Source organism: Numida meleagris, chromosome 1 (assembly GCF_002078875.1).
Source record: "Numida meleagris isolate 19003 breed g44 Domestic line chromosome 1, NumMel1.0, whole genome shotgun sequence".
NCBI lineage: Eukaryota > Metazoa > Chordata > Aves > Galliformes > Numididae > Numida > Numida meleagris.
Genome location: NC_034409.1, coordinates 86,124,664 through 86,146,192, shown reverse-complemented (window position 1 = coordinate 86,146,192; position 21,529 = coordinate 86,124,664). Strand labels below are relative to the sequence as shown.

General features: G+C 42.0%; 1 protein-coding gene across 1 annotated transcript in view; it reads right to left on the bottom strand.

Annotated features, from left to right (window-relative positions):
- The window catches only part of NECTIN3 (nectin cell adhesion molecule 3), a 68,040-nt gene extending 46,659 nt beyond the window's left edge, over positions 1-21,381 (bottom strand). Inside the window, exon 1 of the mRNA XM_021401047.1 lies at positions 21,042-21,381. Coding sequence (XP_021256722.1) covers positions 21,042-21,216 — 175 coding nt within the window. The 5' untranslated portion in view covers positions 21,217-21,381. The remainder of the gene's footprint in view (positions 1-21,041) is intronic.

Below are 21,529 nucleotides of genomic sequence, written 5' to 3'. Positions count from 1 at the left end.
GTTCTGATGCATGGCATGTTTAGCTCCTCTTAGCTGAACACAAATTAAATGAAATTAGCATGTCCAGTTAAATTAATCAAAGCAACTAAGTAAGTCTGAATTTTGTTTGGTGAAGAGTTTCTACTGCCTACTGACAGGCAACTTGTGTTAACTGCAGAAACTCAGACTTACCACTGCCTCAAGCATTTCCATGCAAGAAACCCTGACTCTTACTGAAACCACCTGTTCTAAACTAATTTAAAGACAGTCACACATCCAAGTTACTGTCAAAGAGCACTTAAAGTTACCAGCAGCTCTTATTGTTCACCTTAGCTGTTTACAGAACACAGACTAAAACAGACTACGAATATTGAAGATAGTTTATTGAAGTCATCTGAAAAGATTCTGAAGTATGGCATCCTAGTCCCACACACATCACTTGATATTTTGATGTAATGCTGAGGGTGGCTACAAAGCTTGTTAAATAAACCAGTAGGCTGCCTCCCAAACAGATCACATAGAGGTAATGTAAGCAATTACTTGTTAAAGTTATTAGAATTGACAAGCATTCTGTTCCAGTTTCTCCTAGACCAAGAAATCACTATTTTTTTTTTAATTACTTTGATAGTTCTCAGAATCATCCTCTTCCGTATCTGTAAGCCTACTTTGTCCTCCCTAAACCAGGTGAAAACAACCACATCACCTATTTGCATACGTATCCCTGGTTATCATTCTTTAACTTTTTTTGGTTGCTTAACAATCAAGGTAACAGTTCAAACCAGCAAGTTAATTACTATGTTGACATTCAAGGCTCTCCATGACTCCAAAGTTCTTTACTTAAGGTTGGGATTTCCTCTGACACAAATACTTCCATTCAAGAATTTGTTTTGCTCAAAGACTGTAGCTAAATAGCAAGTAACAGTCACGTCTACTCCAAAATACAGTTTTAGAAGCTTATAATGCACAAGTCACTTTAAGACCACATTTTTTTTTTAATCTCCTTAATTAATCCAAGATACACACACACAGGACACAGCATTTTAATGAAGTCTAGCTATTCTTTCAAAACTTAGAAAGAAATGACTTTCTTTGCTTGCACGCTTAAAATGCTGGAGTCCTTGCTTACCATCATTCTCAACCACCATCCTTGAAGGAAACAATTTGTATTCAATCTGAGATCTTGATTTGTGAACTCTAAGCTTAAAGTATTACTATATTTTTTCTTAATGTTCAAAGCTGTTGCAGTTAAGTTTTCTTTTCTTTCAGCAGTTATTTTTCCATCTCCCTTCTGATTTCCTCCATCATATATACTGACAGGTTGTACATTCCAGGACATCATTTGAACACATAATGTTTCCCCATAACCCACCTAACTGAGGATACTACCAGATAACTTCTACTGGTGGCTTACAAAAATTACTTCAGTATCTTACTGTGAGATGGCATCCAATGCTGTTACTGCAAATCTTTCACCTGAACTGCATCATTCAGCTTGTACAAGTGTTGGAAAATCCCTCGTTTGCATCAGTCAGACAGGCTCTGGCTAGCTAGACCTTTGCCTCCATCTTCATCCTTTAATGACTGTTCATACTACTATTTAGATTACACATGGAACAGATCAAGGGTTTACCTTGTTTTGATCAGCTAGAGATTGTCCAGTACTGTTTCATATGCAGTCTGACATTACTATCTCCATTACCTTTAGATATTTTCATTTTAGCTAACCCCCACTCAGTAACTGATGTTTTGATCAGTGATCTGACCCATGCTGATCAGACTACCTCATGTCTAGTACAAAACTACCGTCTCTAAAACCAACAGGATTTAAGCAGCTGGGATTCCCCTCATAACTGATCTACAACTTGAAGTACCTGCTTCCCCTTCTACTCGTAAACATGCTAGTAAGCCTCCCAGTTTTCTTCACAGATAACCCTTAAGAAGCATGCAGGGATTGACAATCAACTGAGCTTCTCAAACTACTATGGTCCCTCTTATCTCCAGTTTCACAAGGTTTGAGGACTTACAAATCAGTATTCCCTTACTACTCATGGTTCTATACTTTGTAATACTCCAGGACTGTCCTACCGCAGACTGAAGTTTCACGATGCACAGTATCAAAATTAAAACTACAGACTTAAGTCCTTTGTGGAAGCAGGGATGGAAAGCATAAGCTCCTTCTTAAAACATTGCCTGGAAGAACACTTGGGCCCTCTGAGTGCTGACGCTGCTCCCTTCCCAAACGAGCTGCAGCATCCCTCTTCATTCTTCCTATCATATTTGGCATCACATTTAAATTGAGGCCAGATTCCAAGGCACAGTACTGCAAGCATATCAGACCAAGTTGCATAAGCTAGTTGTGACTGTATGTTTAAGCCAAGATAAAAGAAAACCTTGAATGAATTTTGAAATTAAGATCTACATCAGGTTCAGTAACTCTCCAGTTTTAGGCTGCTCCAAGAATCTACAACTTGCTTTAAGTTTAAAAAGCCACAGAACGTGAGGCTATTAAGTATTGACCATGATAACAGAAGCTGTTCACTGAAAATTCTTAAACTTCCTATTAGTTGAAGAAAAGATAGACAATAGTGTCATGAAGATATAGCTACCTTAATACACTGAAGTGCTCATGCTACTAATTAGAGATCAGTCTCCACATGTCCAACTTTGTTATTCATAGTAATAAACAAAATAGAGATGTTTCTATATGGAACGGTCATAAACATTTAATTACAGAAATGCTTTTTTTGTTATCTGTTACAGAACCGTGGCCTACTTAGTAGTCTGACACTATTAGGGAAGATGGACGACCTTGCCACTTCCTAGCCACTTATTTTGTGGTAACTTTCAAATGGCTCCACAAGACAGAGACCCAAACAACACAAGACCAGAAAATCTATAGTTTTTCCCCCACATTGCAAGTTATCCAGAAAGTTAAGGATGCGTCCTGCTTCAGCACTCACTAACACATGGAGCAGCTACACAAGAACCAAAATCAGAGTAGAGCAGAGCAATAAAGACATCCCATTTCAGTGACAGCAAGTTGCTAGGTCAGCAGAACTTACCACAGAACAGTTACAAGGTCAGACTAAACATCATGAGGTCAGTCTAATTTCAGCTAACATCAGAAAGAGTAGTTTCATTCTTCTAGTCCTTTCCCTACTGCATCAGTGTTTATCAGCTACCTAAGAAAGCTCGCTTTAGAAAATAATGAAAAAGTCACTTGTTTTTTCCTGAATCAGCCTTCTGCATTGGGTTATACCCTGTTCAGTCTATCACAAGTAGCAATACAACAGAGGCAACAATAGCACAGGCACACATTCTGGTGGCACTTTAAGATTTGCTTAGCTAGAGATTCAAAGCACTTAAGGACTCTACAGAAAGTAAGCCTGAAATCACCACTTGAGGCTTTATAAAATTATATGTTTAAATTGCTGGGAAGAAGCCTTTGCACATCTTCAGTAGCAGAGAACACAAAATACTGTGTCAAGAAAAGATCAGAACTAAGGCAGCACAAAATTTTTCAACATCAGCTTGTGTTTCAAATTGTTAACCAAGTCCTTTGGAAAAAAAAATGTAGACCAATGAGCTACTATTTTAACACAACCCTATTCCTCTTTCAGGATCACCTGCTTTGTCACAACACTTGCTTGAAGCAGTATACTACTTCATAAGTGAAGTTTTTTTTTGCAAGGAGGTAGGTAAAGAGCAGAAGCGAAAGATGAGGTAAGCTTCTATGACCATTATGTTTACTGTCCCACTTCACCTTCCTCTTTTTGAATATTTTTCTGAAAAAAAGAAAAAGAAAATACAGGTATGTTATTTCTGTCTTTGAAGAGCAATTCTTAAACCTTGTTCAGTGTTGATCACAACAGTACAATGTGCATGGAAATGCCTACCAGAAGACAAAGACTTGGAAATTTGGCATAGTAGTGAAGTCTTGGGTTAAGGCAAAAGAAATTCACTCTGCCCTTTTCTACCTTCACTGGCTATCATTTTGCCCCTTCATTTTAATAGTGTTCAAGGTAGCCCAAACTTTTGGAAATTGAAGTAGACTTTATTGGATTCCAAAAGGAAACTATGAACACTACATAAACAATTGTGTAATGGCATATTCCTAGATCTCTCCTACAGCACTGATGTATCTCCACTACTGTGGCTGTCCATATTCTTCACTTTCAAATGTGTCGATTAAAACAAATGAACATTTAGAACTTACCTATAATTGGACCCAAACTAAATTCCAGTCTTAATTCCAACATGTAAGCAGCACTCCCAAGGAACTACAGCCCGTATGTTTACAAGGGTTATAACAAAAAGGGGAACATCACATCTAATTGACAACTGTAGCTCAAGAGACAAATTCTCAGTTAAGTATTATCATAGGATGTTCTGCAGAATTTGTAACTACTTTGAACCTCCACCTTCTGCTCCTAGAGTAGAGCTGACAACACACCACACCATTCTACCAAGAGTCTTGTGTTAGCAGCTCCTTCATTCCCTCCTTTCAGGAGGCCAGATAATGCAACACTGGACAAAAAAACACTTATTACTGTATAAACTGCCTCATATACAGACTTTATGTCCTTGACTTAACATTTTCCCCCACATCAGCAAGTTACACACTTGTACCCCTCTTTAGGGCTTACTAACATGTGAAACATTTTGCCCATCACATGGACATTTTCCATCATGGGAAGCAAAGTAACCTATTACTAAGTGCTATTTTACTCCAGTGACATACCAAGTCATTTTAAATAGTGCTTAATATAGTATATCCCAACTTATACATTCGTAGTTAAAGGTGTACATTTGAGCCACCATTCTTATTTCACAATGCTCATTTCTTCACGCAAATCTAAAGCGGAAACAGAAGTTAGTGTAACTCCTCATACAGCAGAGACCACAGCCCTGCTTTCTGCTTTCTACCACACTCCAAAGACCTTTTGTATCAAGCAGTAGAAAATTAAAAGCAATCTAAGATACTAGCTAAGTTCTGAAAAAAGGTTAAGCACTTGATTCAAATTGAGTTTTCAAGGACAGTCTCAGTAAGCCAATTTTATAAGGTTAAAGCTTTAAATCCAACTACTCATAAATACTGTTTACAGAGCCTTGGCAACTTGAAAACTTCCTCTGGAATTTCAACTTCAACCATGTTAGCATTACTGTCTGCTTAACACACTCCTGTACTATTATCTTCTGGGTATGTTAACATACTGTAAATTAAGACACTTGTGTTTACCCTGATACTAAGCATTCAGATGTTTACAAAACTAATGACTGAGGCAATCTACAAGGCAGCTGTAAGTTCTTCCACAATAAACATTCTAACCTCAGTTTAAAACAGAGGAAACTTCCAATTCCACTACTTTTAAAGAGGAGTAAGCAATACAAAACACTCTTTTTCCAGGAATTGAGTCAGGCTCAAAAGCAGGATTAGAGGGAAAGATCTCTTCCTTAGTCCTGCTCCCTCAAATACACTAGTAAGAGTATCTTTGTAGTTGTGTACTCCAGTTGCAGCTCAAGAATGAAATATTTTGTAATCACATTTTAAATTGATTTAATCTCAGCTGTAGAGTGTTTAGGTATAAACACTAAGAAGCAAGGGAAACATTCACATTACTACTCAAATCTTTGATGGACATGTTCATTAAATACTTCTACATCTTTACAAACTTTTAAAACAACATGAGTTAACAGTCCTGACAAACCAATCAGAAGGTAAAGCCTGAGGTCCTCCTATGTGGCATCCAGCTTAAACACGAACGAAATGCTAACAAAGTAAGGTCAAAAGGAATGCTGTGCCTCTGTTCTGCATCTTTGTGGGGCTGCCAGCAAACCATGTTAGAGACAAAAAACACATTAAGTTACACAGAACAAGTCTTTCTCAGCCTAAAAAAAAAACAAAACAAGGTAAAACTCCAAATTCTAATGGGGCCAAATTAAAACAGTAGACAGCCGAAACAAATACAAGCAGCAGAAGAGTTACAGCAAGTTTACATGTATGGTAGTTATATTTCAAGAATTGCAAGCGCCACTCTAGACCATGTTGACATGAAAGTAAACTCTCAGCTCTGGGTAGCATCAGTCTGGATGAATCTGAAATTCACCTTGAACATAACACTACAAGTATTAGCCACTCAGGGAGCCTGAAAGCAAACAAAGTGCGCTCAAACACCTCAAACATTAAATACAAGACAGGACTACAAGAACTCACTTTTGTTCTCAGAGAAGGCAATACAAGAGAGGTCCTGAATTACATACACTGCCAAATAAGAATGCTTACATTATTGAGTACTCCCATAGAGGTTAAAAAGGTAACCACTGATACCATCTCCATAGCCTCATCTTCCAATTATCATTAGAAACGCTGCAAAAATGGTTAGACCATTTGATAAAGAAGGCAGTCCTGTGTTATGATTGTTTCCATTCACTCCACATGTATACTTCCTCACAACCTAGTAGCCTAATAGCTTAGTTTGTTATAACAGAGAACCTGCATTTATGCTCTCATCCAGGAAAAATTACCAAAAGCAGTCACACACAGAAGCATAGGAAGCAAAAGTCATTCATTATTTCTTTGATACCACAGTATACCTTCCCCTCCTCTCTCTTCTCCCAAGAAACCTCTTTTCCTCAACTGAAGAGTCTTAGCCTGCATAACACAGGGGCTCACTTTCATACCTTTGATCTTTCCCTGAACTTACTTCATAGAATGGTTTGGGTTGGAAGGGATCTTTAAGATCACCTAGCTCTAACCCCCCTGCTCTAGGCAGGGATACCTCCCTCCCGACCAGGTTCACCAAAACCCCATCCAGCCTGGCCTTCAATGCCTCCAAGGAGGGGGCATCCACAACCTCTCTGGGCAACTTGTTCCAGTGTTTCACCGCCCTCACCGTGAAGAGTTTCTTCCCAATATCTACATCTATTCAACCCTACAGTGTTTTATTTTTGTTATTGTTTATTTTTAAGACCAAGGGAGCACAACTGAACATAGTATTTGAAGAATAGGCAAATAGCCTATTTATATAAATGTAAGCATGTAACATATTGGTTGTCCTGCCCACAAACACCCTATTAATGATAACACAAAGCCACTACTTCAAGGAATTGAGCATCACGTTCTCAAGATCTTGTTTTGAAGAATATGAGTAGCTTGGAGGCCATAATATATGCAAGCTTACTCCTCCCTTCAATGAAGGCAGCTTCAGTTGCATCACAGAACTTTTACCCACACTAGCCAGCTTGTTTCATTAATCAATCACTGCTTCTTAAGGTCCTCCATAATTCTGCGCAATCCATCTTTATTCAAATGTAACTACTTGTTGCCCATATCAAGTGAATAAGGGCATTCAAAACTCAAAAAAAATGCAATAAATGAAATCCCACTGCCCACCAGCACCACCCAGCACTACAGTTTCCACCATATGAATCTCTCCATAAAATCAAACAGCAGCAACTGCTAACTGAACGTTTGGTTAGAAAAATACCCTCCCAACATTTCCTTCAAGAGTCTAAGCATCTCCGCTCCTTAATCAGAAAAGGTATTTAATGCTATTACAAATGCCAGTTTTTTTTTTTTAAAGCTTACCACAAACACATGAGAACTCCTACGTGCAGGTTTCTTCATAATACACTGCTCATCGGAAAAGTCAGACAACCTCTAACATTGATTTAGTTATTTCACACACAGAGTCTCATCCAGTCAAGTTTTGCCTATTACCACAATCAGATTCTTCAGATACTGGAGCAGCTGCCCAAAATGGTTGATCTCCCTTCGAGATCTGTTTTTCCCCTTATACTGACTTGGAATTTCACACACTCCAACATGTGTCTGTCTTCTTGCATTGCACCTCTGAAGGGAGCCTAGCTCCATCTCTGCCACCCCCTCCCATCAGGCAGCACCGAGGGCTCCCTCACCTGCTCCAGACAGACCAAGACCAGCCCTCACAGGCTCTCCTCCTCTACCAAAACCAGCATCCAAACCAGCATGGTGGCCCACCACATGACTCACTCCAGTACCTCAAGAATTGTCACTGCGCTCAGGAGTTCCAAATTTAACACAGTGCTCCAGTGTAGAGGTAAAGGATCACTTTCCTTCACTTACTGTCACACTCAACAGCCCAGGACTGTTGAGTCATCTTTCTTCACTGCAAGGGCAAACTGCTGATAAAAGCTCAGTTTATTGCTACACCCAAGACCCCAAAAGCCTTGCATGCCAGGCTACCTTTAAGCACAGCCTGGACCACTGCTTGTGCTACTGCATGCAATTATTCTAGCCCAGATGTGAAGCTTGGCACTTGCTACTGCTGAAGTCTATGATGCTCCCAGACTGTTTCTCCACCACACTGAGGTCCCTCAAGTCATATTCCTGTCTTCTCACATAGCAGCTGCACCCAATTCAGCATCACCCACAAGTCTGTGGAAAACATACCCTATCATGCCTTCAGAAAGAGATGGGAGGGATATTTGTTCTCCTCCCCATCGGCAAGAACCTCCTCAAGTCACTATGACTCTTCAAAGGTAACAGTGACATAAACCAACTCTCAGAAGCATCTTTTTCTGGCCTGTGGTCTTGAGAATGTTGTTTAATGGCTTAACTACTCTTGAGCAGTATCCTTCTCTACTGTAGGTAATGCTTCGTGTCATTGACTCTGCCAGTGGATTCAGGCAACTCTAAGGCCAAAAGGTAGAACCTACCAGTGAAAACCAAAGCAAGCAGTATTGTTGTAATGCTGTAGCACAATGGAAAACACAGCAATGACAGCAGAGCAGCAAAGTCCCAGGCTACAACAAGTGAGGATGTGCTCAAACGCAGCAGCCGTGGACACAGAAACAAAGGAAAAAAAAAATCTGCTTACCCTCAGAATGCCTCAGGTAGGCAGGGATCTCCAGTGAAATACCCTTGCCTCCAGTGCCAACTCTTAAATGAGATCTGGGAAGGTGTGCATCCTGGCTCCACCCCATCCAGTCACTCAGGTGTATTGCATACACCTGAGCTCCCCTGGGCTGGCCCTGCCTTCCCACCAGGTGCTCAATCACTGCTTCAAGCTGTGGCTCAGCATTTCCACTACTACTGTACACCTCAATTTTTTCCACCTTCTACCTCACTAGGTCTCTGGCTCCACTGACCAGTGAGCACACAACCCCTCCAGTTTTTCTTCTGCTGCTACTATAGTTATATCAGCCCTTCCTGTCAGCCATTAACATCTTTTACTCACTCTGCAGCGAGCTTGAGCTTTCCTAGCTCCATACCCATACTTGCAGATACTGCCTCTATGCTCTTCCTGCTTCAACCTTCTGCAGACTTCCTTTGTGCTTCTGAACTTCAGTGATGAGCTCCCTGTTCTTCCAATAAGGCTGACAGATGCCAGTACAAAATTCCTGTACATTGCAGTGGACACTTTGTGTAGCTGTAGGATTTTTTTTTTCTTGAAAGCCAGTCAGCTGTCTTCAGCACATTTGCCCACCAGCACAATTTGCCCATTACAAGCAGATTCCTGAATAATGTGAAATCTTCTCTTGTACAGCCCAGGATTACCAGTCCCTTCCACTCTTAACAGTATTTCAAACTTCATTCTCAAAAAATCACTGCAGTCTGCCACTCGCTTAGAATCAGTTCTTTGTTGGTGCATAGTAGAGTACAGCTACCTTCTCTAGTCAGCCCACAGTAGCCCACACCACCAAACTGTCTTTAGCACATCCCAGTCATCTCCTAGATGGTCTCTGGAGAGCCATATCGTTCTTTTGGCATAGACCTGGTATTCAGCCTGTTTGCTTTCCACAGCAGATGCACTTGCACTTACACAGTAGGGATGGGGTCCTCATTTGTACTGAATTAAGTGGGAATAAAAGAAGCCTCTCACATCACATCCCTCTTACATATTTTTTTGTCCCTCATGTTTGCATTTCAGATTACAAAAACATCATGTCCTTCACCCTTGCCAAAAGAGTTCTTTAGTCACTCTTGGATCTAGAGGAGGGCCACAAAGATGATCAGAGGGCTGGAGCACCTCTCCTACAAAGAAAGGTTGTGGGAGCTAGGTTTGTTTAGCTTGGAAAAGAGAAGGTTCCTGGAAGACTTCACCGCAGATTTCCACTACTTAATGGGAGCTTATAAATGGGAAGGGAACCAATCTTTTACACAGTCTGAGAGGAACAGGACAAGGGGGAATGGTCTTAAATCAAAAGAGGGGAAAATTTAGTTTACATGTCAGGTAAAAATTCTTTACTCAGAAGGTGGTAAGACACTGGCACAGGCTGCCCAGAGAAGCTGTGGATGTCCCACCCCTGGAGGCATTCACTGGATGGGGCCCTGCGCAGCCTGAGCTGGTGGGTGGCAGCCTTGGTCACAGCAAGCGGGGCTAGAACCAAATGATGCTTAAAGTCCCTTCCAAACTTAGTCACTCTATGACTTAGGGCCCTTCTGTGCTTAGGGTTACTACCCTTGAAAGAATCATAAGTGACCACAGAGTTATCCGCAATGAACAGTCAAAAGATGAGACATTCTCTCCACAACATCCTGGATCCAGAGGTGATGTCTTCAAAGACTTCAGATCAAGTCAGGTCAGCAGATGCCTTCAAAACCTGCAAGAAACTGGTATCTATTATCTTCCTTTCCTTTCCAATGACACTAGCCCCTTTACACAAAACTCGAGGGTATTATGATGCACAGAATAAAGTTCAAGCATAAAATGAAATCACAAAGTAGTTTTAATGTCTTTCATTTGATGATTAGAAGTGTTACAACCACAGTTCAAGGTATATCCCTATCAAGGCAAATCCCAGCTAGCAGCCAGCAAGTTAATAAGCTTTCTTAAGCAAGTAAACAAAAGCTATCCCAATGCCTTTCAGTTGACATTTTTTGCAAAGGACAGTTGAGTCACCACTGTGCTGACAGGCTTGTCCAATGCTAATGGAGTTAGGGACGTGGAATACTCAGAATGCCAGCAGAATTTGGTGTTGAGGGAGTACACAGTACTTCCAGAAAGTTTAAAGATAATCTAGCAGAGAAATCTGTACAAACAAGAATTCTGAATTTCTTAAATTTAGCACCCAAGCATTTAACTGTGAAACTAACGTTAAGGAAGCAACTGAGTTCTGGTAAATGTACAGCAACAGTTCTAAGCACTCAGCATTCCCTACTCCTACAACTCTACCTTCAACACAGAGATTAGAAAACCATGTAAAAAAAACAGTGAGGAATACGGCATGCAATGGCTTTCTAGACACAGGAACAAGACTGTCAACCCTCAGGAAAGCCTCAATTCCCTTAAACGGGAAGCTATTCATCCAGTCCTTCCCTTTCTATACATGCCCATTAACTGACAAGAATAGGTGTTACACAGTCTAGGAAGAACTGAGGTCTGGGGAAAGAGAAATTAAGTTGTATTTTGTACTATATTAAGTAGGTAAATCACAAGTTCAGGAAGACAGCTAAGCATCAACTCTGCATTTCTACCTACTTATAAAGATGCAGTGTTATCTGCCAACAGTTAACAACCGCAATCCTATCACAAAACACAAAGTGAACACAGCAGCAGCAAGTTGTAAAATGTAACGCCTAGATCTCCTCTGTTCACAAGCTCTGATGAATTACCAGTTACACTGCAGAGCTACAAAAATGCCTGCTGCCCCCTACCTTGCTGGCTTTAAGCTCTTAAGGCCACCCTCAACTGCAAATTACTCTAGAAGTTAACCCTTTTTATTCAGAATATGCATCCAGATAGTAAGCCAAAGTTATTGACAGCCAAGCGCATTAATGCCTTATATTAGCTGCCAAAGCACACATCGAAAGAGACTCCTAAGCACTTCTACATTTCTTCAAGGGCTAGCAACTACACTACACTGGCTCTTGCCTACTCATGCACAAAATGAGGCTCATTTAGAAGGCAAGGGACTTCTGGAGGTTGTCCAGCCCTATCCCCAACTCAAATCAGGGCCAACTTTGAAGTCAGATCAAGTTGCTCAGTGTCATACCATAGTCAGGTTCTCAATATCCTCAAGGACAGAGAATCCACAACATGTTTCAGTGTTCCATTTGTATTGTAGGAAAAAAAACATCACTAACACATTAGAATTTTTCTTGTTGTAGACTGTCTGTTGCCTCTTACCATTTCCCCGGGCACCTCTAAGGAAAGCCTTTTTTCCTGTCACTCCTGTTACATCACTGCAGCCAGCAGTTATTTCCTTCCACCACATACTTTTAGACTTCTTGGAAGGTTGAAAACCCTCACTTTTAGTCTCCTTTCATATGCAATGCACTGCGGTCTCCTTATCTCAGTGGACCTCCACAGAGGCATCAGCACCTACCTTGTACCTTGGAGCACAGAAGTACTTCAAGTACAGTTTCAGAAGCTTGGAACAGTAGGGAATAATTACTCTTTTCAACTGACTGGCTGTGTCCAGTATGCTCTTCACCTTTTACATCACAAACACATACTGCTAACCTACAAGGACCCCAGGCTCTTTTCTAGAAAGCTGCTTTTCTGCCAGTTAACACCACACTTCTGCTGCTGCATCAACTCATCCTCCCCTAGAGAATTTCACATTTGCCTTTGTTGAATTTCACGATGTTTCTGCCTGCAGACCCTCCCACTCAAGCAGCCCGAGCCTCCAGAAAATCTGCTTGATGGAAGCATATTACTGGTTTGAATGAAACTATCCTAGTACAGATACCTGAAGGAAGCCATCAACTTTCTTTGTACATGATCAGAACTTTCCAAAAATCGGTTGTACACAGATTTCTTTTAGGCAAGTGGACTATAAAATGCATAAGGTATCCAGCAGTTTGGTTACAAGGATGTTTTCATAAGTCTCGTTGAAAGCCTTCCTCTTATCACAGTAAATAACACTTAATTATTCCTTGGCCCATGCTGTGTCCTATATACTTGCAGCAATCAGGTCAGGACCTCTTTACAGTCCAGTCTCAAATCATGATGTCTGCATAACTCTTTTTCTTTGTTTTCCTTAGTTTTCATCTTATTTACAACTACATGGGTTTAGCTCATTTACCTCTTAAATCTCTGAAAACACAGCATCAAAATTTCAAGATTTATCAGCCATGGGAATTTCCACTAGCATTTCCATTGGGTTCTACAGTCCTCACCTCTTTTTGAAATAGGCAACACTCAGCAGTATTTTTATGCAGTCCCACATGAAGCTTACACAACACAATTTCTTCTACAAGACCAAATTCTTATTTGTCAGAAGGCAATGTAAGTTATTAGATGTTTGTGAAAACATTGACACATCAGCTGACAAGACATTTCACAAGAGTCAAAAACCTCTTTTATACTCATTGAACTTGACAGTTGTCTTACACATAAGCTACGTGCACATGCTTAGACTACACCTCTGATACTACAAACTGATGAAACACAGCAGAATGCCACCTAACTTTAGTCAACTACATATGATATCCTGAACAAATTGTCCTATTGCATGTGCTGGCTACCAGAGGCAGGCTGTTCCACACTACCTTGCTTCTGACAACACACCAGAACTTCCAACAGTGTGTGTTCAAAAATCTCTTAAGAAATGATTAGTAGTATGTCCACAGCTAGATTCTCATGTTTATTTTCTTTAGCTCTACTGATAAACGCTTAAGTACCTTAATGAAGAAATAATATTGTTTCTGTTTCAAGAGAAACAATCTTAGGAAATTAGAAATGCATCAGAATGTTTGAGGCACAGAAGTAGTACTACTTAAACTGACCGTCTGGTGCATTTTTACAGTACAAGTATTATGAACCATTACAAATATGTTGAAACATGGAATTAAGCTAAACAACTCTATCTTTGCTTCACTAACCTCTAGTAATACTCCTTAGCAGAGTTGATTAAGTATATTTTATTGTGCCAAGGGCCAACAGGAGAGGTAGCAGAAATTAAAGAAAACAAGAATTCTCATCTAAGAAACTCTCATTAACTTGGGGTCAGTTTTTTTTTTCCTTTCAAGTCAGAAGTCCTGTTCTCTCAGTTAATGTTTTATGAAGAAGGTTCTTGCATTTGGTGTCACTTAACCTACTCTTGCTTAGAGTGACTGTTCTCCTATCAGGTGATATACACTGAAGAGAAACTAAGGAAAGCCAGTTACCTAGTTCAAACATACCCTCAATTTCTAAGTTCTGTCTCCAACATCCATTCATCCAATAGGGTGTTCATAATCGTGCTTGTCCCAGCAATAATTAGTTTTTATCTTAATCATATGCAACCTGGTTGGTAATGAAAGTAAAGCAGCAACAGCAGTAGGTAAAGAACACCCATGAGAAACAGGATTAAAAAAAATTAAGGCAAACACTAATTTGTAATGCTCTGACTCAAGGCCAATGAAGACAACAGGTCAGCAGGTAATTGAGAAGTTAATCAAGATAGCTAAGTTAAACTCCTATCATCTGCATGCGCATCCAATGTTTGACTAGCCTTCATTCACCTTTCAGGAAGTACTCTTTTGGCAAGAAATTGCTACTTTGATAACCTCAAATTCTACACATGCTACTGCACTAGCACCCCTTAAAGAAAGCACCAGTACTTCAGACTAACTGTAGGAAGATACTGAGGACAAGCTTGAAGCGTCACTTTAATAACAGCTCTTACACATAGAAAAGGTAAAAATGATCATCTATATCTTAAATGAAAATTTGATACAGGAAAAACAGTAAATAATAATAAGCAAGAGCGATCTGCTGCTCTAAGTAATTCTAGTACTTCAGTCAACTCTAGACAAACTCCATTTGACTGGCTTTTGTGCTGAGAAGGTAAAGACATGCTATTTTATTGTACGTATTACAACACTAAGATTTATTTTACTTCCATATACTACTTGAGAAAGCGGAAAAGACAAAAATACTGGAGAAAGCAGTAGTGATTAAAGAGGAGAGTCTGAAAGCTTGTTATTTCCAGTACTGAAACCAATAGTGACCTTCTTGCTAATGTCCAGATGTAAAACTTTACTGGATTGGTTTCCCACACTTGGGAAAACACTGGGAGCTGGATAGAAGACAGCAGCACTTAAGAAGTACTTTATTGTTCCTGCTATTTTTTATTCTACTAGTAACTCAAACTTGACAAACTTTTTTATCAGTTCCCATTTCAAACAGTCCGAAGTCTAAACGCTAATTAACTAAAAAGAATAAGATGGAGAAAAATAACGAAGTATTTATCTATTTGATGCTTCAGGAAGTTGTTTGTTTTAACTTGACTTGGAAGTTATTGGGCTATGCCTTGAAGTACTTTACCTTAAGACCATGCACTAAGTCATGCAGCAGCAATCATGGGCCTAGCTTTTCCAAAACCAAGGTAGCTGCCATCCACGAGCTCCCTAGAAGCCTGACTTATGCATGCCTGCAGCACACAGTTATCTGCTGTTCCACACCTGCACTTCTTGCCCTCCACATCCAAGGGAGGAACACAAGCTCTTTGCTAAGAACATTTTCATCTCTCCTTCCTTCCTTTACAGTCTGGGAACAACTGTTTTCCTGATGCTGCCTATTACTACATAATTTGCTGTTTAACTTATTCTCATTGAACTCCCTCTATTTTGTCTACATTCAGCTTTTCCTATCTTTCCCTTAACACTTCTTGGAATTTTTTCCCTAGACTTATATAATACTCTTTCCAACTCAATCCTTCTCCTTCTAACCAGGAAACAGGAAGAGTGTTTTCAATCCCTCTACCTCTAACAGAAGTTTGATCAACCTCTCTCATGCCTAATCCAGTAACTCACCATCCACTCAATAAAGTATATTCCTGGTTATGGCCTCTGAGGCACTGAATGCCACTGCTCTCTAAATAAGCATATTAAACTGATTTTAGACAGGTTGCTTATACAGATAACCCCATACATTCCCCCATTCACACAAGAAGAACAAAACCTTGTAACACGTGACAAAGCAAAATAAAAGTAACTAATTAATTGCACTTACAGCTACTTTTCAACTGTAACTAAGAAAATCTGGCCAGTTCGCACCACTTATAAAGCCCTAAGGAAATTCCTTAGGATAAATTCTATATCAGTATCCATATACCACAAAATTTAGCGGTCATCAGGAAAGAAAGCATTTAAACAGTCTTTAACACAACACAGCCATTCAAAGCTGGAAACCAGAAATCAGATTACAAACAGTACTAGCAAGAAGGAATCTGTTATAGAGCTCCTCTTCTTTAAGGTGTAACAAACCAGGACTACAGCACAAGCACACAATGTGACCTATCACAGAATGGCTTGGGTCAGAACGGACCCCAAGGATCACCAAGTTCCAACCCCCCTGCCACAGGCAGGGCTACCAACCTGCAGATTTGGTACTAGACCAGGCTGCCCAGGGCCCCATCCAACCTGGCCTTGAACACCTCCAGGGATGGAGCATCCACAGCCTCTCTGGGCAGATTGTTCCAGTCCCTCACCACTCTCTCTCTAAGAACTTCCCCCTGACATCCAATCTAAACCTTCCCTCTTTGAGCTTAAAACCATTCCCCCTTGTCCTATGACTGTCTACCCTTGTAAAAAGTTGGTAAAATCCTTTTTATTATTCCCTTTTAAATATGGGGACCAATATGGGCTCTCAGCTCATTGTAGATTTATCTACTCAGTCTGTAGTCATAGATTCCAGTAGAAAATCTGGTTTGCACATAGGAAAAAAACAAAGGCTGCCTTCTATTGCAAGACAGCTGGCCAAGACCAACTCTATAGCAACAATACAGTGTAATATAGGATGGAAAGTAATACTTTTGAGGTCTACTGCTATTCAACAAATAATCAAATCAACTCAAAGAAACCTCACCAACATTTACTTGGAGCACAGCAAGTAGTTGTCACTTAGCAAGACTAACTTTTTCCAATTTGTATACCAAGTATTTCAGCTGCCTTACTTCCATTCACTGTGGATTTCATTTCAAAAATTGTGACTCAGCATTCAAAATTGAAAATCTAGAGCTTTCAACTTCTCAGCAGGCTCTAAGAACATCTCCTCATTAGCCTCACACACTGCTTACTGAAATAGCATACCCCCATGCCCTCTTCCTAGTTGATACATTTAAATCTGCAATGCTGTGTACCTTAAAAGCTACTAGTACCTAAAAGGTAACCAGCTGGTACAGGTGCTTTGTAAAGGCAACAGACTTCGCTTCTCCTGTAACAGAACTGTCCTGTTTCCCCAGTATCACCCTGTGCGCAATACTGCATAAAGGGGCAGGAAAGAACAACCTAAACCTGACCATTTCTGAAAAGGTTGCTTAGTCTTACAAGAAAGAAGTCCTGCTAGAATTCTCTTCTGTTCAACATAAGATCTTCATATTCCATGACATAAGATTAAGTTATTTAAGGAGGCAACAAAGAGGAAGACATTGTTTAGATCAAGAAATGTGTCGATATTAAATGGTTAAACAATCATGATGATACTTTTATAGTACTCAGTGTTCAGACCTTAACACCTCAAAGTAACATTAAATTGCACTTTGACATGCTTAGGAGAGTTCTTGCACATCAGAAGTCAAAATGCTACTTGGTACCCTTACTTTTTGTTCATCCCAAAATTCATGACTGCACTGACACTGATAGGTATAAGGCTTACCACTTGCTTTCACCCTGTCCATACAAATTTTGTAATCACTTTTTTCAGGTGGAACAACTCAGACACTACTTCCATGCAATGTTACAAATACAAAATCTTCCAAAATTGAAATGGCAGTCAAGAATAAGTCAATATGATATATTCTATTAAGATGTTAGCATCTGCATGTAGTTAAACTTACGTACAAAGAAATACAGGATAATTACCACACTGTAATAGTGCTCTTCAATAACAAACCTACTGAAACAAAACAGAGCTCAGAACCATTCCAAAACCGTACACTGCATATTAGAGTTCTCCCCAGGCAGGAGTCGGACAAACCTCTGGTTTCACCCTGGCTGATTCTGAACAATCTAGATTTAACTCTCTCCCTGCTTGAGGTTAGTTACTTCCTCCTGTGCAGTTGTTGCTCTGTTTCCTCACACACGAGTTTCACACCTCCATGCCTACCGCATAATTGACCACAACCGCAACTATTCTAATCCCTTGTACACTATCCTTACTCCTCTTTTAACATTATCCTATTGGTTCTACTAAAATCTTTTTAAAAACACTTCTCCCCATTATCTTCAAAAAAAAAAAAGCACATTCTGACATGAATTTCTAAGCCACTACATTGTACTTTTCCCTTGCTGTACATAAAAGGCATTTCCTTGTTTTTTCGAACTCACCTCAACACTTTACTGAAAAAGCAGTATTTACTAATGCAGGTCTATCTGTAATCAAAAATCCAGAAGTTGTTTCAGATTCCACACACATTCTCTCCTTTCCTTCCTATTTGATTATTTGTGGGGCAATATTTCTCCAAGGAATTACAGATCAAATCATCACTTCTAGCTGTCAGTCAAAGCAATTTCATAAAAATTTAGTTTTATACTGGAGATTTCTGCTAGGGTTTTTTGGTAGTGCTCTTTCCAATTCTGCCTTTTGCAGGTACTAACAGCACTGACCAACAAGAAGGAAGAACAGCGACTGAATGTAATCAACAGCTTCAGATTCTGTCAACATCTGATCACACTTAAAATCTACTCACATGAGATGACATGAGCATTCTCAAAAGCTACATTTGCTATGTAGACATTTTTCCCTACATATTTACCTGTGACAGTTTGGGAGATAATGAAAGTTACTAGGGGAAATTTCAGGGGCAGGAAAAAAGATACCTACACAATAAGATACTGACCAAAACCTGCTTTCCCCTGCTCCTGACCTCACAGTCCATGAGTCGCTTGTACTTCAAAATTTCCCCTGCTGCCCATAGATCACTCTTCAAAACCCTGTGCTTCAAGAGCATTATTTCAAGAGAACATTCCAACTTTTGACAGATGTTCTGAAGTGTTATTGGTCAAGTTCACATTTGCCAAAAGCAACCTGGGAGGACTGACATCTCATTTACACTCTTTAAGACTAAAATAGTAAGCTTGTCACATGACACAGCTCTGAACTTCATTGTTACAGCTATCTTCACATTTTTACATGCATGATTAGTTTGGCAAGGTTATGTCAAGTCAGCAACTACAACTTTCTCACCTTAAAGCAGCACAAGTCACCCCAACAGGTGGTGATGAGCTGCTGGTTGGAGTAGATGATCTTGGTGGTCTTTCCCAACCTTAACAAACCCAAGAAAGTGAAAAAGCAATGTGCTAGTGCAAGACATTTGCCAACTCCACAAAAGCTAAGTCTTCAAATCTTAGAGTTTTGAGATGTGGCACCTTATTAATATAGAACTCAATTTGCAACAAATACAGGCAAGTACTAATACAAGTGTCTGCTACTGATCAAGTGCACTAAAGTCTTATATGTGGAACATTTAACTGCTGAAGACACTTCAAAGCGGAAGCAGTTAGGTCTATAGCACTTCTTAAACCATTCAGCCAAGTAGCTCCAGAAAACACAGCGTAAGGGCAGCACATCTTGTTTCAGTTACTTTAGCAGCAGCATGGTACAATAGCTCATGAACCGTTAAAAAAAAATTAGAAAGACATCGATACAGACACTTAATTCCGCAGCCAAGACATATTCACTGTGTGCAACACAAGAAAAATTCCCGCGTAAGCACTTCAACTTTTAGAATACTTCCCTAACAAGCATTTAATCTCTAAGGAAGCATCCCAGTGATCTCTGCCTAAGCAGCCTCCTACCCATGCAGAAGTCCTGTGCTGTGATGAAGCATTGCAGTTGTTATTCAACTCAACAGAAATGCATGCAAGCACATTAAGTCTCAACAAACTGTAACGGCCACAGGCTCACTGTCGAAGCCAGAAGCACTAGTGAACTGCTTTTCTTCCACTGAAATCAACCCACAGTACACTGAGACCCACCCTTCTGTCTTTCCCACAGCCGCCTTTCTTTAGGGACACAGATTACACATGTAATTTCTACAGTTTTTTCTTTCAGCAAACACATGGTTTTAAGCTTAAATTAGTAATAATCATCTTTTCGGAAAGCTACACCATTGCCAGAGGGGGGAGACTATTCCATGCGAGAGCACCATCTCGCAGCAGCACTGCCCCAACTCCCTCCCTGCAAAAGCATTTCTCAGTTCCTCCACAGCCGCTTTATGGTGGCACGGCTTGCAGGCTGCTCGCAGTATTTTTATCACACCAACCTCCAGAGGCTTCTTCCTAACTTGTTCCTCTTTCCTTCAAGAGGAGAAGGACGCGGCACATCCTATAATAAAATATCCTTGCCAACTACTCATTGCCGCGTTGGGAATACAACGGCAGAATGACGGTTCGCAATGTGCTTTTGAAGGAGAAGAAAAAAAAGCGGCCCCGCCGCTCCCACTGCCATAAAAGCACACCGCGCACACGGGCTCCCATGCAATAAAGGAGTAACCGCGCCGTGATTTAGTTCCCAACTTCCTCAGTGCCCGCAGGGCGGGAGGGCACCGGGGAGGGCTCCGCGGCACCTGCCCGGAGGGGCTGAGCTGCAGTACGCACACGGGATATCCGGAGCTGAGGGGATCGCCGACTCCAACTGCGGGCTGCACGCATCCAGAGAGGCCAGAAACCACCTAACACCACAACCGGCTTCACCCTCATTCAAGGGAAAGCGGTACAAACCGGCAGCGTGGGGAGACGAGAGGGCACCCCGACACGGCCCCGCGGACACCGGAGCTCCCGCCCTGCCCGCAGGATGACCAGCACTGCCCGCAGGCAGCGGGGAACGCACCGGGACGGGAACCGCCGCTCCGAGCGGCGGCGCACAAACTTCCCCGCCGCGCCCGGGGCAGCGCCGCCGCGGAGCCAACCCCGCCGCAGGGAGACTGCGGACAGCCGGCGGGAGGCCGCGGCCCGCGCGAGTAACGGTCCCCGCACCGCCGGCGGGGCCCAGCGGCCGCTCCGCCTCGCTCCGCCCGGGCTCCCGCACGAAGTTTCCCCCAACTCTCTCGCAGCCCCCGACCCCGGCGCGGCTCGGGTTTCCCCGCTCCTGCTCCTCCTCCTCCGCCCCCCCCCCGCTTCCCGACCGCGGGGAGGAAAAAGTTGCACTTACTGCAGCAGAAGCGGGAGAACACCAGTCCCAGCAGCCCCAGCCCCGGGGGCAGCGCCGAGCCCACCCGGCGCCGGCGCCGCCGCCACCACCGCGGGGAGGCACCGACCGCTGGAAAAAGTTCCCGACGACCGAGAGGAGCCGACGAGACACGAGAAGCGGCTCCGATCGCTGCCATGCTCCACGCTGAGCCACTCCAGTCCGGCCACCGCCTCCCCGCGCCGGGCGCGTTTAGCGGCGAGCAGCGAGCGCTGCGCCGCCCCCCGCCCTCCGAGCGGGCCACACCACCCCGCCGCGGGGACGGGGGGACCTCCGGGCCCCCACCCCCTCCTCCGCCTCCCGCCCCCTTCTTCCCCGCCCCGGGGCGAATCGCCTCGCCCCACGCCTCCCGCCCCGCTGGGGGACAGCGCGAACCGCGGCCGCCTCACGGGGGGTTTCCGTTAGCGACGCGGCCGGCGCGGGGAGCCCGTGGGAGGGGGTGCGGGCGGCCT